At 46.9% G+C, this 20,042-nt stretch overlaps 1 protein-coding gene and 1 long non-coding RNA gene across 6 annotated transcripts in view; one reads left to right on the top strand and one right to left on the bottom strand.

Moving 5' to 3' along the window:
* The first annotated feature begins 1,255 nt into the window (after window positions 1–1,255).
* On the top strand, window positions 1,256–17,087 carry map7d1a (MAP7 domain containing 1a). Of its 5 annotated transcripts, none has more exons than XM_085917948.1 (19): window positions 1,256–1,276; window positions 1,355–1,566; window positions 5,962–6,126; window positions 7,988–8,056; window positions 8,401–8,421; window positions 9,925–10,088; window positions 10,264–10,369; window positions 10,562–10,666; window positions 11,909–12,031; window positions 12,100–12,245; window positions 12,318–12,448; window positions 12,938–13,510; window positions 13,607–13,787; window positions 14,214–14,318; window positions 14,894–14,944; window positions 15,024–15,081; window positions 15,650–15,707; window positions 15,795–16,027; window positions 16,543–17,087. In XM_085917948.1, exons 2-19 carry the CDS (start codon window positions 1,536–1,538, stop codon window positions 16,551–16,553), a joined length of 2,331 nt encoding a protein of 776 aa, XP_085774074.1. In that variant the 5' UTR covers window positions 1,256–1,276; window positions 1,355–1,535; the 3' UTR covers window positions 16,554–17,087. The 5 variants fall into 5 exon arrangements, with proteins under 5 accessions (XP_085774074.1, XP_085774075.1, XP_085774076.1 ...); XM_085917949.1 differs by having other exon boundaries at window positions 1,269–1,566; window positions 12,938–13,179; window positions 13,282–13,510; window positions 16,543–17,086; XM_085917952.1 differs by lacking the exons at window positions 1,256–1,276; window positions 1,355–1,566; window positions 5,962–6,126 and adding an exon at window positions 7,212–7,415 and having other exon boundaries at window positions 12,938–13,179; window positions 13,282–13,510; window positions 16,543–17,086.
* LOC147051549 (uncharacterized) overlaps window positions 10,720–20,042 on the bottom strand; it is a 36,859-nt gene continuing 27,536 nt past the window's right edge. The window contains exons 5-6 of the long non-coding RNA XR_015066869.1: window positions 16,512–16,580; window positions 10,720–11,845 (exon numbers count right to left, since the gene is read on the bottom strand). This is a non-coding gene — a long non-coding RNA (uncharacterized LOC147051549). The remainder of the gene's footprint in view (window positions 11,846–16,511; window positions 16,581–20,042) is intronic.

Below are 20,042 nucleotides of genomic sequence, written 5' to 3'. Positions count from 1 at the left end.
AAAAAACTGTGCTACTCAGCAGCTTGACCGATTGATCATTGTTCCATTACGCAATCGCACTGACGCCCTCCTCCTAATCAATCAGTCACTCAATCAATGTCTTGATAACAAACTTTAATATTCAAAATGTTAACAGAGGTCCCCATGACATTTGATTTAGTTTATCTCCACTGCTCCTTCTAGCCATATCTTTTCCTCAAGTGTGGCACTGCCCCATCCTTTTGCCTTCATTCCTTCGGCATGCGCACTGATGCAATCGCGACGCTGTTCCCCTTCACTAGCACGAAACGTGTGAGTCTGAGTGCATTTGGTGCAGCTGCACCTCCAAAACTGAGCTCTTTCATTCAAGATGGGGGTGGGGGGGTCACGGTGTTCAACTTCCTGCATGCAGAGGCACTCGCCTAGAATGGATGCGTCCCCCTCCCTTCCTTTACTTGATCCAGTTGCAGTGACAGGTGGCTAAGGAGGGGGAAGGGTGATGCGTTTTGGGGTCGAGCACGGCTCAACAGCTGCACAAAAGAGCCCTACCGGGGTCCCCTCTCAAGCGTGCCGATTATCCTCACTTTCGCCAACCCCCCCCTCCCAATCTTGGCAGATGCCTGGAGAGATCCACAGGTGGTAAATACGAAGACGGCAGCGAGTGTTACGTAACAAAGATGCATTCACATTGTAATTGTGTAGCAACACTTGAAAGTTGTTTGAGAGGATGCGGAATACAAAGAGCAGGCAGGCTGGAAAAGCACGTGAATGTATTAAAGCAGTGAACTAATGGGCATTGCAAATAATTGTGACAGACTATGTTAACGTTATTCAAAAAAGTTTGCTATCGTAACATTTGAATTTTTGTTCAGAAAAATCCATTTCTATGGTATTTAAGTAGTAGCCGATTCTGGGGGATGCTTGGAAAAAGTCCCCCACCCACCAAAGGTTTTTGGGGAGAACCTCTGCAGTAAAGGCATTTGGAAGTTTGCATTCAATGGGAGCAGCAGACAATGCATTGTTGTTTAGCGGTAGAAGGAACCAATTTAAAGGGGGAGATGGGGGCTCAGTCACAATGGTAAATTCCTTTTTGTGGAGAAAATGCTCAAAGTCAGTCCAAAGACTTCAAATAGAATAGGAATATATCTTATACAGGGCATGTGTTTTTGCCTTGTAAATTCTTAGGTAAAACGTGCTTAATATTAACCTTGCACCCCCTTCATTGCAATGGTACAGTCCAGTTCGGCCAGAGGGGTCAGTCCACCGGAGCTCAGCATCAGCTGCAGCGAACCAAACTGTGAGGAATTTCTCGCTCTCTGTCTCCATTTTTCAAAATTCTTGATTCACGCCCACTGTTGTGTGTAAATACTTCCAGCCCGGGTTTGTTTATCTAATCGCTTCATTGCGCACTCGCTGCGAGAAGCCACGGGACGCCTCCGTCAAGTGATTCCAAGTTCTCCCCCCCTGTCCTGCGTGAGGGATGAGCCGACTGCCGGGCGACAAGGAGCCGGTGCTTGGATAAGGCGACGTCAGACTCTGTCGCAACGGCCGCCGAAATGGAGCAAAATTACGGAGCAACAGAAACACGTAAGTCGTCCGGTTTATTTTGGTGTACTTTGGGAGTAGAGGGCTAGCTGCTCTTAAATGAGCAGAAACGTCGAGGGGGGGTTGGAACACTTGCAAAGCGGGATGATGAATAGTCATCGTGGATGCTATGTGTTGTTCTTAAAGGATTTCTTCAACATTCTTAACATATCAGCCTCTCTCTCCAAAACCCAATTGCACTATGAGGGCTTCCCATCCTCCTCCTTCTTCTTATGTTCACAAAGTAATGATGCTGAGCCACTCAAGGACATTTGCCCAAATATTTGCAACTCAGAAATGCAGTGCAAAAACAACCTCTGGTTGACAAGTACGGGTTATAAAGCCTCAAGCAACTCATTTCCATCTTAAGTTGTGCAAATAGAAACATGTGAAGCCCTCAAGTGCTTCCTTCTTCCCTTACAAAGATAAATTAACCATATCTGCGAGATGATCTGGTTTTTATGCGTGCCCGAGCATTCTGGATTGACACGTTGCCTGCGTCCGGTAAATGGAAAAGGGGGAGCTGGATTCACAATGTGACCCAACGACAACAAGGAAACTTCCTTCCTGATGGGAAGTCGAAGTTGGGTTAGGTCGGCATGTTTTGGCGTCCCATCAGAGAATCCAACTCCGCCCTGATGTTGGGAATCTTTGAGGACGGGCAGTACAGTTCTTCAGAATCAGAAGCAGGAAGGACGGCTTATTAACTGAGGTTTGCTGTCAAACTGAGCAAGAGAAAATCAAGAATTACATGTCATCTATTTAAAACAATCAAATGACTTTACCGTCAGCTAGCTTAATGCTTCCGCACGACGCGGCACGCCAAAGACAAGCTAACCAAGAGCGTCGACGGTCGTAGCCACAACGGGCCGGATCCACATAAGATGGTTCTGACTTCCCGGCGTTACGAATGCCTCGCAAGATGCTGCACAGCTGTTAGCGCCAAAGTATCATGCTGTCCCCTTATGTCTGATTTAACAGGCCCATTCTACACGGCATGTTGTGTCAGGAGGCATCTGCTTAGTCTCCGTCACATATTGCGAACGAATCATCATCCGTCATTGGCCTTCTGTCTCCGTTTGAGGAGGTCTGGACTTTGAAACGTGTTCTTTCTGACATGTCTGAAAATATCCCCCAACCGTGTGCTCTTCTGTCACCAGACCTCAATGGCGGCTATTATTAGAACACTTCCTGTTTGGCTGAAGGGCTGGCTTCACATTTTGTATACGTTGTCATCGTTGGTCACCGTCAGCCGTTATGTCACTATACGAGGCCACGTGTGGCTCGGTGTCATCAAATGATAGCGTTTGCCGGCCTTTCACGTGGGGGAGACAAAAATCCACATAATTGTAGCTGTCAGGGTTAACTGTGCAGTGAGGCGACGCATGATCGCATGAGCTTTTTGTCCAAAGTAACAGAAGGGAAAGAACTGTTCTGTGTTTTATTCTATTAATTTATATTGACAGATTCTCACAATGCGAAACTCAACTTAGCGTTGTCAAAATTTGCTTCAGCTACCTAATAATCCAAGTTGCATCCTGCAACTTGTGTTAAATAATCCAAGTTCTGAATACAGTCCGGGTCTGCACGGAATGAACACTCAGCTACTTTGGACCTTTAAACAAACGGGCTGGCTTGTTTGCACTGCGCTTCCTATGTGTCTGGGCCCCTTTGCCCCCCTTACGTCATCCTCTTTTGGGGGCAGCAGAAGGGACAAAACAGCGGGGGGAGGCTAAAGTGATGAGCTCGTTCATTACTCCCGTCCGTTTTATCCCCAATGAGATCTTGTTTTTTCCAAGTTGTTGTTGTCGCCGTTTGGCCGATGCCCTTTTTTGCTTCATTTGCATTTTTTATTCCAACGTTCTTGTTTTATTCTAACTATGATGTTTTCTTTGGTAAGAGTCTTGCTGGAGGTGCTTCATGAATACGCCAGGTCTCGTCCAGCGGCGATGCATGTTTAATTTGGATCTTTCCGTTACTTCATCATTAACGTGCATATTTCTGCGCTCGTTATGAATTTTCCGTTGCCGGGAGAGCGCCGCATAAAGTGGCGGGTATTTATAGCCGACCCGGGCAGAACAATATGCCGTGAAATTGGATTTGGGAAAAATCACTTTCACTGTGGCAGCATTAGATGTTCCAGTTTTAACCAGGGTCTTTGGATTCCCCTAATGTCAAGGAAGGTGTTATACACTAAGGACATGCTGCGAATCTGCACAAATATTGTCTAGAAAAGTTGACTTGTATCTATGATTTAAAAACATTTCTTGACTGGTGTCAAGTTATTCAGCTAAAGTCCAAACACGCAGGCGAATTCTGTAAACCCTTGATGGGTTTTTTCCTCGGGACCTGCTGCCGGTCAACCTGCCAGTTCCGCCACCATGAGGTCTGTGCTCACGCATGCATGCATGCATGGCAAGCATCCATGCGCCTTCTCTTCTGCAGGGGCCTCCGTTCCATTTTCTCCCTTTCGGAATTGATGCTTTGGGCCTCGCTACCTTCAGCTGGAGGGGGCCACTGAACTCACACGATGCGTGCTGAGCATTCCTGAACCTTCTCCGAACCCATTCTGAGCCCCGCGGGTTCTGATTAAGACACCTTGGATGCTTTTGGTGCACCTAGATGAATAAGTCACGAGAGGGTCGCTACCCCCACCCCACCCCACCCCACCTCTCCGCGGCAGAGCAGTCCATCTGCACGCCGTGATGGAAATAAAGCGTGCGACAACAACACAAACAGTTCACGGGTTGTTGATTTCATCATCCTGTTTAGCACACCTGAGCAAATTCATGTGCGTCTAAGTCCTCAATGCACCACACGAGATTGCCCCAATCTCATGAATGTCCTGGCCTAGCACACATTTGTTTATATTGACACTACTTTCCATCTGTTTTCTATAGCACTAGGTAGAGGCTGCATAAATCAGTCCTGGTTAGAGTCCCACTTGCCAAACAGCAGCAGTTTATTTCTCCCAGCTTCCATTGCTCCCTGATCTCTGACTTTCATTGGTAGTTGTCTCCGCAACCTCCTCCGTAGCAGCGGTATGTGACATTCCTCTTCGTCACCCTCACGCTGGATTCAGACTCTGTAGGGCGGATTGAAAACTTGTCCCGTTGGCATCAAAGGAGGCGTTCTTGAGGGGCAAACATCTACTTTCAAAATGACACTAAGAACGTAAGCCGTTATTCGCTCGGGGCGTTCCAGCCACTGTGATGTTTTGGCTGCAGTGAATTGACACGACAAAGAATCGTCTCTTGTCAGGGAGAATCGCCGCCCGAGGAATGCTTACTTAATAGCGTCACGCTTTGACAGAGGAGAAGCCTCGCAGAGTCTCGTCTCTACCGGATGAACTCTTTCATTGGGAAGCTCACGGTGCCTGAAAGCTAGGCCCGGTTCCGTTCTGGGCGGCGGGAAGCTCACGGTGCCTGAAAGCTAGGCCCGGTTCCGTTCTGGGCGGCGGGGGTCATCTGTGAGCGATGACGTAGCTTTTGTTGCATGCGCCTCCATGAGCTCAGACAAGCTTTTTCTTCAGGCCTGCTATCTCGCTGAATGCCTCTAATCATCTGGAATTGATCGGGATTACGCAGATCTTGGTGCCACACACCATTCGGAATTTGAAGGCTATCCTCAAATATAAGATGAGCACCAGGACTATTTGTTTGTCAGCTGTGACTACGTCATTAAAAAAAAAAAAACATCCAGATTGCTCAAACCCCGCAGACTCTTTTGGACTTGCACAGTTTGTGTAGCTTTATGATTCCAGTCCAATGCAAATGTGTAGTGGGCACAAAGGGTGCCTCTGGAGTGGCGCAGCAGGCTCCTTGCTGGCCATTGGTTGCAAGTTGTTCAATAGCGCAGCGACGGCGTCGTAAATCTCCCCTGCGATTCACCGTCCCTCTCGATGTGACAGCCTCCTACCGTCTGTGCGGTTTTCAGCCAAAAATCTCGCAATAATTTACAGACTATCGCCGCAGTGTTTATCCAAACTGGGTTCCCGAGCCGAACACAAGGGGTACAGTGCGGGCCGGACAAAGCCCGGCGTCCCTCCCACGGGGGGGCTTTTGTTCGAGCTGTCTGATGGCAGCCAAATGAATGTTTAAGTTGGACATTCAAGTTCAAGCGGCCTGCCAAGTGTGAGTCACGATCCCTGACAACCCAGCCCAGTTATTGTTCTCTTCAAATCGGATGATACCAACAACTCCTGGGGAGATTAGTGAAGTATCCCAAAAGACATTCCTCGCTACACGTTTGCGATGCAGAGCTGCCGAGAGAGCTGACGTCACCTGCAGTTCAGCGGCGAATGGAATGAGGATCAACAGGTTCAGATCCCTCACAACCTGATCATTTACCCGTTGTTTTCTCTCTGTGATGTTCTCTATGGGTCATCTCTCCGCGAAGTACTGAACAAGAAGACGAGGCCCGATCCAGAAGGGGCGAGCAGTCCCCACAACCCCAGAGACAGAACGGCGTCGCCGGCCAAGAAACTGTCCACTCCGACCAAAGCCGAGGTGATCCGAAGAACGCCCGGCTCGCCGGCATCACCTGCCCCACGGCCCAAAAGAGGTAAACACACCAGGGTTCACCGGGTTCTATCAGACTCATAATGGACTCGCTTGAAACTTTGATAATGCGTGCTATAACGTTTGCACTTTGCCAGAGTGAGCTCAGCTCTCTTGAGGCGAGGTAGTGCTCTCGTGAGAGACTGACCGCATTTGCTTTCAGACCTGCAGCCAAATCCAATACAGAGAGAGGATCTTGAAGATTACTCTCTGTGCCTTTTCTACGGCGATAAACACGAGAAACTGAAACTAGATATGGAGGGGGAGGGACCTTTGGTTTGCGACTGCTTTCCATTCCTACCTGAATGTCAAAAACTGACAGTCACAGGTTGCACTTGGGAATGTTCCACTCCATCCCTGTAGTTGGCGGTAATATGCACAATGTCCGGTTTGACTTGACGTTCCCAAAACATCCCAAAGTGTCTGCAATTTTGGGATAGCCTGATTTCCTGCAGCCTTCAGGCCTTGTATACTTGGTAAAAAAAAAAAAAAAACATGTTGGAGGAGTTGGAGAATGTAAGCTTCTTTTCTCTCTGCACTCTGTTCTTTCTTTTATCCATTGATCCATTTGTAGCAGTCTCGTTACCTTTTCTGAGAAATAAACCGGTTGAGTCACCCCCCCCCCCCCCCCAAAAAACAACACAAGAAATGACCTCCTTGTCCTCGTGGCTCCTTTTCTGGCACTGTGAAGCTGGTTAATTGTGGGCTTTTGTGCTCCCCAGAGGAGTATGAAGGGGGAAGGCACTCTGTAGCCCCCTTAATTAGGGCAAGTGAATAGTCAGGCGATTAGCGGGAAGAGAGACTGTTTTTGTGGTCCGTTCCGTGCTCTGACAACGGCCGTTTGCTTCGAGTGGCACTCTGACTGATTTGATTGTTCCCGTCTATCTTCTCTATGGAAATAATTAGGGAGCAAAAGTGTTTCTGTTTTCACATTAGATGACCATCAAGCCCGTATCACAAATTGACCATGGACAATTTTTTTTAAAATAGGGGTTCCTGGGAAAAAAACGCAATCTGTTTGACATCAAAAGAGGTCGTAAGTGCAACTACTATCTCAGATCACAGGTGACTTGCAGTGACTGTTTGCCTGGAGTCCAAAAGCTAAAAGTTGCTGCAATTTCCCATAGCTCACGTGATGTTATGATGTGCATGCAGCTTTCCACCATCCTATAAATACCAAAGTGGGTCATTTTTTTTTCCCTGGCATACTCTTTACAGTTGACGCCTCTTCTAGGTAGGTGCAGATGTTGCTTTGCGTTTGATGTGAAACATCTGGACAGTGAAATGAGATAGGTGAGACGAAAATACCCTGCGGTCTTTTGCTTACTAATAACTCATTAAAATTTCACTGGCGTGTTAGCATTTTTAGAATGTATGACCATGAAGTCGTTTCGTCAAAGATGTGATCGTATGGTTGTGGATTTAAGCAGTGTCAATGTAAAATGTGTACTGTAACTTACTCTTAACTTTGATAATAAGTGACATGACAAACGAGCAGTCAAGCTGGACTTTACATGTCCTCCCATTCGGAATTATTTTAGATAAGTCACATTGTTCCACGACTGTCATAACAGAGAGCCAGCCACATACAAATGGAAGGCAGGCTTCGTCTGTAGATTGTTTCACATGCTTTTGCTTCTATTTCAAAGGCTTCTAGACACGGGAATGCATCAAATAGTTTTGTATTTTTAAATAATTTACAGTGCAAATAAGTGGCATTACAATCTTGGGCGTCTAGGATAAAAATGTCGGTATATGAACGTAGACAATATCACTGTCATTTCAATAGCTCTGTCGGGCACCCCTAGGCCATAGGTTGTCCAATGCTGACTGCGTCTCTTAATCTATAAACACTTCCCTTTCAGACACCATGAAGTCGGAGGAGAGGCAGCAGCTGGCTAAGGAGAGGCGAGAGGAAAAAGCCAAATATCTCGGTAAGAGACGGCTCGAAACAGCTTCATACGGGATGGGAGCGCCCCCTGGTGGTGGGGCCAAACAGGCACTATCAGACACAACTGCACGTGTGCTCACATTCTTGCATGAGCTTGCCTGTGCACGACAACACAATCCAAATTAAGTCACTACTTGATGGCTTGCATTCCAGAGGCCCAAAAGTTTGAATACAAAAGAATATGTTCCATATGACGCCTTTCGAAATGGCTGATTTGACTTTGTTTGAGATCTGAATCTTTTGGTAGCCACACAGCGCACTGCTTTGCATGATTGACAGCTGCTTGTCTTCTCTCTCACCCACCTTCCCTCCCTTCCCCCCCTGCAGAAGAGCTGAGCAAGTTACAAGGTAAGTAACCTTTGTGTACGAGATGCTTAAGACATCGTTTGTCATCCTGCTCCTTTGGTTCCATGTAACCCAATTCAAGTAGATGTTGAGAAGATTGCCGGGTAATACACCAAAAGGCCATATTGTCCGTCCTGCAAACAGTCATTCGTACATCCCGTTTTCCATCTTTTCCTCATGTCGCTGATGTTTATGACGTGGCAAACATCCACCTTCTGCAGTATTGTAGAATCGAAGGCGCAACAGAGACATCATTTGTGTCTGTAGCAATTCCATAAGGCGTGAGAAGTTTAACACCCGACTCTCACATTTGCCGCCTTGTTGTGTTGAAAGCAACGGTCACGCTTCTGTTAATCTGACACGGCCGTTTCGCGAACATCCATCCATCATTCATTCCATTCCGCCATTGATGGATTTCATCTTCTGTGAGTCATCTTGAACCTTGAGTGTCTTCACTGCTAACTTGATTTCTGTCAGAGGATGTGACAAAAATAACCAGACCAATGAATCCTTGACCTGTTATGGCAAAGCCCAAAAGTGGGTCACACGTTAGCCTGACTTCCAACTTCTCGTTGCTCCATCACCAAAAAATAAATAAATTGACTGACCTAAATTATGTTGACGATCATGCACTCAAGCATAATACCTTCATTTAATCCCTCTAGGGTGAATTCAATTTACACTCTGCTAAAGCTTGATTCCTTAAAGTTCGCCACTTTCACTGGTGTCTTGTGGCCTAATCCAGCCGTGTGGATCAATCTAATTGGGGGATGAGCAGGGTCAGGGACTGCCGCCAGATGGAACCAATCTAATACCTTCAGTCAGAGAAGCTTGCGTTTACACCATCAGCTTAAAGGGAGGGATCGTCCGAGAAGACTTACTGGACATGTCTTCTGTGGGGTTTTTGTGGACGTGCACGGAAGCCGCCGCGCCTGTCTGCGCCAAGCAATACTTCAAGAGACGTCCGCCGCTTATGATTATTTAATGGCTTCATTTTGCGGCTTCGTGAGCGGACTAGGCAGCATTGATCACTGTCAGGAAAGACTTTTTACTTGCTCCTCAATGAAACAGATCCAGCTGTGCAGCTTGAAACTAAACATTGTTTTTATTTGTATGGATGTCAATACAACAGGAAATGTAAAGTACAGTCAATCCCCAAAGTCTACAACCAGTTGCTTTGGTTTTATCATCAAGCCTTTGTCAAAAAGACTCTTGTGCTCACAGCAGGGAAACCTTTTGTTTCCATTTCAAAGTATGCTCAACGTTTGATGTGAGAAGTAGGAAATCATTTGATCGGTTTTCCAAAGAGCTGTAGATGTGAGAGTCTTGACGTTGAACAGAATTGTTCAAGGAATCACACCCATCTTTAACTTTCAAGTACTTGGAACGGATGTCAGGTCTCTCAGAAGTGAAAACCACCAACAATCTTTTCATATAAGGCCTCGCATTCATCCAGGGCTCCTCTGACCTTTTCGGGCCGGTTTCTCGTCTGTTTCCTCGCCTCAGCGGCCAAGAAGAGCCAGTGGCTGGAGAAGGAGGAGAGGGCGCAGCAGCTGAGGGAGCAGCAGCTGGAGGAACGGCGCAGGAGACTGGAGGAGCAACGCGTCCTGGCGGAGAAACGCCGGGCCGCCCTTGAGGAGCGTCAAAAGCAGAAGCTGGAGAAGAACAAGGTGGGTGAGGTGACGTCTGCCAGGTTCCAACTGGCACATCCTCAAAATAGACCATGTGGAGGTGTCCAAACTACGGCACAGGCCGGGGTTCCATTGGCGTCCCGCCTTCAGGTTTTTAGCAGCTCGTTGCTCATAATGAGAAAGAATTTCTTCATCTGGCATATCTGCTCTCCAGGAACGCTACGAGGCAGCCATCCACCGTTCCGCCAAGAAGACGTGGGCCGAAATCCGCCAACAGAGGTGGTCCTGGGCTGGCAACCAGAACGCCAACCAGAAAGAGAGTAAGTATCCTAGGAGGGAAGTCGATATGAGCCCAGAGGGAATCTGTGCAATGAGGAAGTAGACCACACGTGCCTTTGGGGTGCGCTTAGATTGCATTGCTGGATTGAGAAGCTTTCGTGGCAGTTTGCGCTGACGGCGCAAGGGAGTCCACCTTGTGTGTGAATGTGTGTGGCGCTCTCTTGACTTCTCAGGCAGATGCTCCGTCTCCACCGTCAACCTGCCCAAACAACTGGACTCGGCCCTAAACAAGCGTCTCTCCAAGTCCTCGGCCACGCTGTGGAACTCCCCCAGCAGAAGTAAGGCTGCGACTGGAATGAGCAAGCACCCACCCCCAACGTTGTGCCCCGACCCCAAATGTGTCCATCCCAATCCTACCACCGCCTGGGAACCATCAGTGTCATTTCACCCTTCAGTTACTTCCCCCTTGAGTTTGATTCCAATCCTGCTTGATGGTGGCCACGTTTTCCTCGACCGCTTTCCTTTGCGTTTCAGAACTGAAGTTTGAGGTTCTGGTCCGCACTTTCTGCATGATTGCGTTGTGTGTTTGTTGTCTTGTGGTTGCTTCATTCTGTGGTGATCTCCATTCCCTATGTCATGACTATTTTCGAGACTATACTGTCATCCGTTTAAGTCAAGTGAGCGAGTGAGTCAGCATTTTGGGGAGCGGTGGATCAACTATTCCAGGGAGAAAGTGTTGCTGATAAAAATAGACACGGGCCTTGTCACGCCAAGTACGTTTGGTAAGACTGCAAAAGCTGCTAAAAAAGTGATGAGTCACTGTCTAGACAAGCAAACTTCCGACTCAACTCTTGGGCTTGTTTCCATCCTGGAGCACCTTTATCATGTTTTATTTTATTTTGTTTTGAGTGTATGCTTGGCTTGAAAGGCAATTACACATTTCGATTCTACACATCATAACCGATTTTTTATGCACGTCTACATTTGAGTAAAAACTTGGCATGTGACCAACCGCCCACCACACACACATTAATTATACCCACAGCAATTACAATTCTTCATACAAGCCGTACCACAACTCACCTGTTGGAGGCCGCATGGTGCCACATGGCATACAGACCGCCCAAAAGAAGATGAGTCACAAACTCTCAACTTTAGTACAAGCAATATTTTTGCACAGATGGACTGAAACTCATAACTGCTGGAAGTGTCAGTGTGAATGGAAATGAAAACAGGGTGTGCAAACTTACCAAAATATGGCCACCAACTGAGGAAACGTCATTTGTTTAACAACCGGACATCATCTTGAAAAACGTAAATGACCATTCACCAGAGAAAAAGTCTTTGGAGTTTGAACTGTACCTTCCAGTTGATATTCTTCTTTTATTTACCACTTAGTATGGTCCTTGGAGTTTTACAAGGTGTATTTTGGTTCCATGTCCAGAATTGATTCATGATTCACCAAAAATTGGGTCAGACATCAAACTGGGCACATTGGTGTAAGATTCGAGGCAGCCCTGTAATGACAAGACACAGGTGTTAACGTTGTTGTCGTTTTTGTCTTTTCTTTCATCTCGCAGCTCGTAACGTCGCCCTGAGCCCGTGGGAGAGCAGCATCGTGGACCGCCTGATGACGCCCACCTTGTCTTTCCTGGCTCGGAGCCGCAGCGCTGCCAGCGTGCTCCCCAACGGAAAAGACGGACGTAAGTCGGACACTCTGTCCTATCAATACTATTTTCCAGTTTGCGTAACTGGATGTCATCCTCGACAGAGTCCCCGCTGTGCCCCCGCTCGTCGTCCGCCAGCCCCTTGACGCTGTGCGCCCACCAGCCCCACCGGCGCTGCTCCGAGCGCTGGAGGGTGACGTCCAGCACGCCCGACATCACCCAGCGCCAGCACAGACGGAGCTCTACACCCGTACGTTCCACACAGAGCCATTACACACACACACACGGTATGTTGATTTACTTCTTCTGTCTTGTGGCACAGATGGACAGAACCAAAAAGGAGAAGAAAGATAAGGAGCGGGAGAACGAGAAAGAAAAAAATGCCCTGACAAAGGAGAAGTTCCTCAAGAAGAGGCAATCGCTTCCCAGCATGAGACACAGAGCAGACCTGAGGTAAAATATTGTTGCTAGGCAGAATTCCATCTTTTGTGCATTCACAAATTGACAATTTACAAAAACAACCAGGATTCTAAAACTGGTAATGCAGAGCTGTCAGTGGTATGATCACAAACACGTGTTACAACTCTTCAGTGCGCACGCTTCGTGCAGAGCAGGGGGGAAAAAGCTCTTTCATCCCCAGGCCACACAATAAATGACAGAGGGATGCAATTCGAGGTGGAGGGGGGGAAAAACACATTCACTTCCTTTGGCTTGACAAACAAAGAGCACGAGTGAGCTGTCGGTGCCCGAGGCCAAAACGAGTGATGTCATCGCTAATGCCAGAATGCACTTCAACCGATGATGTCATGTTTCCTCCGCATTGAGTCTCTTCAGGACACAAGCTTGACTTTAAGAGAGTTAAACAAATGGTTTCATTTGGCTCGACTATTGCTTAGCGTGTCTGAACGGAGGTCTAAAACACCAACTCCGTTTATCGTTTAGTCCGAGTCCGCTATCGAGACCGAGGCCGTCATCGCCCGCCATGCCCAAAGGCAGGACGGCCTCGCCCAGTCCCGCCGCCTCTCCGAGACCCCCCTCCACACGCAGCAGCCCGTCGACCCCCAAGGGACGGCCCAGGAGGGCGAGGACCCCCGCCAAGGTGGATCATCGGACCTCCTCCCCCGTCCAGCTGGAGCGAGTGAGGGAACATCGCAGGCCAAGCACCCCGGAGAACCACAGTCGGCGTGAGTGGCGGAATGCAGCAATAGAACAAGATGTCCCGGTCACATGTCCTCAATCATTGTTCAATCAACTCTTGGTCATTCTTTGTTTTTTTTCTCTCCTAGGTTCTCCTGTGATTCCTACTGTCAGAAACTCAATAGCTTCCAACAAATCTGCCTCGTCGTCACCCGAGCCCTATATCAAGGACGTTCCCTCGGCGCCGTCACCCAAGCCCATGGCGGGCACCAACGACCCAGAGGAGGCGGCCCGCATCCTGGCAGAGAAACGGCGGCAGGCTCGCGAGCAACGCGAGAGGGAGGAGGAGGAACGCCGAGAGCAGGAGGAGAAGGAAAGGTCAGATGGAATTGACGAGTTCAAAGCAAGTTCATCGTGATGGCCCGTTTCCATTTTGAATGAAAGCATCCGTTTCCAATGTATTTGGACTTCCAGGGTTCTGAGAGAGGAGCGCCTGGCCAGGGAGGAGGAGGACAGGCGTCGGCGAGAGGAGGAGGCGAGAGCCATGGCCGAGGAGCAGCAGAGGAGGGATGAGGAGCAGCGGATGAGGGAGGAGGAGGAGGCCAGGGAGCGAGCCGTGGCCGAGCAGGAGGAGAACATTCGGCTACAAAAGCAGGTAGGCACCAATTGAGATATGAAATTGGAACAACTTGGGAGTCAACCGGTGTCACAGATGTCTTGTGTTCACTTTTTGACTTTTGTTTTTTTTTCAAATGTTTACTTCATCAAAATAATAAAAAAAAAAAATAAAAATATGAATAATAACTTTTTTTTTTCAAAAATCAAGAGAAAGTTTGTGTCAATTCTCTGCCGCCCTCTTGTGGCCTTACAGTCATTAGATTTTTAGTTGAACTAATTTATTTTGATAAAGAAGCATGCTCGTAAAATAAGTTGTTTTCCAGCACCAAAATATCGCTTCTGCGGTCGGACGAGCGATCACTGTGCAGCCACACCCGGCGTGCGGCGTGCCGACTTGGCTCAAATCTCGGCTCCCTCTTATGAATTAAAAAAAAAAGAAAAAAATCTTGGATTCTGTCCTCAGAAAGAAGAAGCCGAGGCAAAAGCTCGCGAGGAGGCAGAGAAGCAGCGTCTGGAGAGGGAGAAGCACTTCCAGAAGGAGGAGCAGGAGAGGCTGGAGAGGAAAAAGGTAGGCTTGGCCTTCTTTGCTGTCAGCTTAGTTAACAGTTTCCCCGCCGGCCTTAACATCCCAAAACGTAGTCATTGACATGACACCGCTATGCCGGCTACGAACCAACTGAAAGCAAGCCCTCCCTCCCTCCCTCCCTCCCTCCCTTTGGAGAAGATATCGTATTCTCGGGACAACATTGGCTCTGCCGATTCCCGGGAACTCAGATGAGTGATGTCTCAAACTTGCGGGGGGGATCAGCTGTCGGCATGTTGTCATTTAATAGAGCCCCTTTAATGAGGGTTAATATAAACTCTGTGCACCTAGGGGTCATCTGAGGTCAAAGGGGTAGGCTCGCACGCTAGAAACAACGGGCGGAAGGCGAGGATGCAAATTCAGTCAATGCTCTGCGGCAGCGTAATGATCATTTCGCTTCACAAGATCATTTTGCAATCGGGAATGTTCCGAGGAATAACAACATGAGAAGAAATAAATATCGTGGGGGAACAAGTTATATTAAGCCACTGTTCATAGTGGAATAATAATAATAATGATTGAAATAAAAATAATAAAATTTGAATTGTGACTTTTCCCAGCGTCTGGAGGAGATTATGAAGAGGACGCGTAAATCGGAGGCAAGCGACAAGGTACGCCGGATGAGAGACACGATTCATTGTTAGGGAACTACAACATTTGCCATGAATCTATTTCAATTTTTCTCTGCAGAAGGAGACCAAATCCGCATTGCCAGAGCCGCATCCAGAGAGCGAGAAAGAGGTCAAAGGTCAGTGACATGACACGGTCACCCATAATAATGCGATTCTTACCGACGTTGAACCGATGTCATAGTAATTCAATCGGCCGCCATTAGCAAAGCGGCCTGGTTCGCGCGCTGCGCATCTTTTTTATTGCATCTCTCATATCCTGCGCAGCTGCACGTTGCTTTCTCCGCCTCCCCGCACAGGGGCCAGGAAGAGTGGGCTCGCTCGCATTTACTTTGGAAAGCGTAAATGTGTAAAGCGGCAAAGTTTATCAACACAGCTGCTTTGTATCATAAAAATAGCGCGAGCGGCGTTTGTACAATGTCCTACTGTTTTATGTTGGGCACGTAAATTCAATGTTTTTAATTTTAAATATCGTGCTGCTCTTCTGAAATATAGCGCCTGGTGTGTCTTTAAGGTGTGCCGATCTGTCTTGAGATTGGAATAAAACCTTAAGAATCATTTTCCATGAATTGCATTATCATTATTGAAAATCAAAAAATAAATTAGTAGTCCATTTTGAATATTCACCGTTTCAGGATGACATATTTTTGCTAAAGGGGGTTTAATTTGCTACTGTTTGGTTTTCAGAATGCGAGCTCAACATGGACAACAACAATAAGACGGAACACGGACACAGCAGACAAAGGTGACGTCAAACGCCTTCCTTGTTGCCATGGCGACGTGGAACCAAAATCATTGACAATTTCATATTTCTGTGTCCCCGCTCTGTCAGCCCCCCGGGCCAAACTCAGCTCAACGGGCTCCAGTCAAGCAGACGCGAGCGCAACGGCTTATCGGCCAAAGTGGACTCGGAGGCGGCGGCGCACTTGGTGGAGGATATCATCATCAAGGCCGCCAACGGCGCGCGGGGGCGCTCCGAGGGTGACGGCGGCGACATCCTGGCCTACGACGGCGACGACGCCTTTGTGAAGAAAGCGGCGCCGCTGAAGGCGCAGCACGTGGCAGGTAGAATTTGTTTCCAACATAAGCCAACACTAGCGCTTCAAATAAGGAGCTCATTGATTGAGCTGGGATGATGACAGGTTTTGACTTGGGCACATTTCCAAGGTAAAATTCCTCGGATGGCAAAAGTGATGAGGTGACTCGATCCGCGAGGAGCTTAGAAACCCGACTCTGAAGCAATTAAGCACAGTCGACAGCTATTTCCAGTAACGCTGCGAATACGTGAGAGGGCTTTTTTACAGATTAAATACCAAGTTACAAATTAGAGAATGCAGAATGGTTATTTAGAGCAATGTCTTTTCAATTATGTTGGTCCCACCATTAAGAAAGTCTGATTTTCATGAAAAATCCAATACGTGATTCATTTATTTTTTTTAGAATTTCTCAATACATTTTTTTTATTATTATTATTATTCAGACTAAATTGCATTTTAGTTAGATTTTTAAAAAATTCCCATTTCTTGAAGATTTTATTGTTTCTTCTTACCATTTTTCCATGTTGCCTCTACTCCTTCCAGAAGTGCTGTGACCCGGCGGTGCCATCAGTGTCCAGCCCCTTTCACACAACCCGTGAAGAAAAACAACAAAAACAAAACAAAACATTATTTTCCGCCTTTGGCGTGTGCACCTTCATCCTGCAGACACGCTACACATCAATAGCTTGTATTTAACTGGAGGGGAATATTTTTGTGTGTGTAAATAAGTGAGGGAAGCAAACAAGCCCACTATACAAATACCTATTAAATGCAATAATAATAATAATAACGTTAGCGCACAGCTTCAACAAAATTGAAGTCACGCATCTATAAAGGGGCAAATCTGTATAAATACAGATTTATTCTGTTATTTAAAAGCTAAAAGATGGTTTTTGTTTGTTAGTTTTAAATAATGACAAATGTGCATGACTCAAGCGTTCGCTCATGTGCTTTTCCGGACTGATTTGTGTGAGCGCGGGGACGCGCTCGGAATATATTTGGACGTGCGCGCTGTCAGCTCCATGAGGAGTAGTTTAACGTGTCTTATTAAAGACAAAACTCAACTGTCTCTGTTCTTGCTTTCTTTGAGAGTAGAATAAAAATGCCTAACAACATCTGCACCCCTTCACAACCATAATGGTATTTCCCATGAACCAGGAAGTAGTCTGCCAACTTTGTGTGTTTTGGAAACAGCGCAACATCAGCTCTCGTTTCTAAACATGGTCATTGAAGTCTCGTAAAAGCGTTACATTCAAAGGGGCCTCAAACTTTCGGGTGTAGGGAAGTTTTATAGTAAAAGTACAGTAGTTGTAGCTGTAAGTCAATCGGGTCTTAAATCCAAGCAGTTCCAGTCTTCCACACAGCTGACTTGTATTAGGGAAAATGTTCTTGCGTATATCGCGGACACCGTTAAATGACCGTACACATATTCGGTGGCCTCCCAAGAGTGCCAAGATGTGCTCAACTGATCTGGCTAATGCACTTTTAAAAGTGGGGGGGTTCAGAAGGCTGGATTATAGGGCTCTATTTTTAGGGACGACTAAGTGAGGCCGAGCTGCGTTGAGCGTCGGGAACAGACGGAGGCCGGAACAATAATAAGAGTGGAATGCAAGCGGGTGCAAAACAAGACTTGGCACTTCCATTTTAGGGGTGAGAAACATTTGTCGGACATCATTTTTAAGTGAATCTAAGATTTATTTGGTCTTTGAACTGTTTCTGCCTGGATCTGAACCGAACGTATCTGCTCGGCAACTGGCAAGAGGCGCGCTCGGGTGACGGTACATTAAGGAGAGGCCGCAGTTTGATGTCCAAGCGTGGGGGCTATTTCCATTTAAAAGGGGGGTGGGGTCTGTCAGGGGGGCATTGTCACAGTCTAAGTGCTCTTGGAATTCTCGCCCGGGACGCGTATTTCAGGAGTCTGAGCTGGACGCGTGCTCAGGAGAGGCGGCAGCAGATTTATTTGGATTAGCCAACATTTGTTTTGCAAATGATGGCTGTTACTGTTTATTTTGTTACGTGACATTTTGAAAAAAGACAAAGATCAGGCTATGTTAATGGCGCTACTATAAATGGGTTTTAATACGGCAGACGTGCACAATGGGAAATATTTTAATCCGTTTGGGTCCATGATAAAGGTGTTTAGTCTGATGGAGGGTTAGGGATTAAGGATGCATGGTTGGATCGGGGAAAAAAAACAGAACTTCACATGAAAAAAAGGCAACTTTTTTTGAGTCTATTTCTGAGCTCGGTCGGAATGTGATGACTTGTGCAGATATGTTATCATAAAACAAACTTTAAAGGACGCTGCTAAATATCAAGGGAATGTCATTAAAATGAACAAAATAAATTCAAGGCGCCTGTGAATGTGCACATTTGACAATTTTAAGATGCATTAATTCTACAAAATTCCCCATCGGTTGAATCGTGATGCAGCAGCGAGTAACAGACGCTCCCCGCCAATCACGAGCAGCTTCGGGTTTGGCGTCTCGCATTGGTAGTTATTTTTAGCTGACGTGACACGAATGTGAGCTACACGTTAAAGCGAAACCGGCCGTTCGAGCCTTTACTCGCGCCACTCGAGGACCGGAAACGGGATCTCTCGCAGTAACACTAGTTGTCTGATTGTGGGAGAGACTTCCAGATGTTGTCCCCCCCCCCCCCCTTTGTTCTTGGACCTCGGCCACCTTTCTTTTTGTCCCGGCGACCACATGAAGAGGCGTGGACTCTGCTGTTTCCCGTCGCGATTGCGACTTTGAAGCCTCTTGTTACCAACAACAACAACAACAAAGATACATTTGCAAATCATAAATTATTGAAACTTCAAGCAGAGATTTTGCTTTTTTATGATAAAAATGACTTTCATTTGGGCTAGCACATCTGCCTTTGAGTTCTGAGCTTTTGGGTTCAAAGCCTTCTTGATGCATTTGCACGTTCTCAGATGATTGATCGATCGCAAAACACCAAACTGGAGCCACCTTCACATGAAAACATGAAATTCGATTTGTACAACATAAAATGGCGACATTAAAGCTATAAAAGCGACAAAACTCACGGTAGAATAAATTCACATTTGCGTGCGTTGGCATGACACGCGACAACAGCTGGCCGGGGAGGGCAAGAAGATCTCGTTTCAAGTAGCATCACGACCCAGAGTTGTCAACGCGGTCAGTGTAAACGCATTCCGTTGCACCGCAAAGTCAAAGATCAACCAAATGAAGCGGACGGAATGGTTCAGCCCGAAAGCGAGAATCAAAGAATGACGTTTCTTTAAAGGCCCAGGTGAGACACCTGCAGCTGGTCAATGACGTCGTGTTGGCTCTCAATCAGCTTCTTTGCTTCGTTAGTAAAAATAAAATGCAAATGACTAAGCATTCACTTTCAAAAAGCAAATTGCGGTGATGATGAAGTGTTAAATGTTCTCCCCACGGGGACATCGCAGACAGCTGCTTCTCACCCCGACAAGTGGAAAGTAACCTAAGGAGGATTTTTTTTTTCTTTCACTTTTTAGTTTCTTCATGCTCAAATGCGAGACGACCGCCCGGAGCTTTTATGCTGACTGGCCACTTTTCAAACTCAGATCTGCGCTTCAGTCAAAATAACTGGAGGCGGATTGCTGACAGGGCCTGGACACGTGCTTCAAAAATGCGCTATTAAATAAAAAAAAAGACATTCATCGGGGGCCAAAACTATGCACACTTTGTACATCCACTTGTGTTAGGATGAAGGAAGGAAAGGAAGATGTATGTAAGGAAGGCTGAAAGGAAAGAAGGACGAAATCTAGAACGTAAGATGCAATAAAAAAAAAAAAAAAGCAAAGCAGGATGAAGTCTGAACGTAGGATGCAAAAAAAAAAAAAAAGCAAAGGAAGGAAGGATGTGTCGTGAATTCTTGCGTACTTTGGCGCGCATCTTGCCCGACTGCGAGCAAATCTCACGAGACTTAAAGTGAGCGGCTCTAAATCCCAACAAATGGGACGTCCCAGAAAGTACTCTTAGGACTTTGAAAGTTTTGCTGTCGTCGAATTGGCTCCAGATGCCATGTGC

This window comes from Syngnathus leptorhynchus, chromosome 8 (assembly GCF_054491065.1).
Source record: "Syngnathus leptorhynchus isolate UIUO chromosome 8, UIUO_Slep, whole genome shotgun sequence".
NCBI lineage: Eukaryota > Metazoa > Chordata > Actinopteri > Syngnathiformes > Syngnathidae > Syngnathus > Syngnathus leptorhynchus.
The sequence above is the reverse complement of the archived record's forward strand: the minus strand, read 5'-3'. Positions and strand labels throughout refer to the sequence as shown.

Bases quoted from the DNA above. Each gene is read 5' to 3' on its own strand.
- map7d1a (XM_085917948.1), top strand. From the start codon at position 1,536: ATGGAGCAAAATTACGGAGCAACAGAAACAC. The intron at 8,422-9,924 runs GTAAGTAACCTT...TCCTCGCCTCAG, and splicing joins AGAGCTGAGCAAGTTACAAG to CGGCCAAGAAGAGCCAGTGG. The intron at 10,089-10,263 runs GTGGGTGAGGTG...TCTGCTCTCCAG, and splicing joins AGAAGCTGGAGAAGAACAAG to GAACGCTACGAGGCAGCCAT.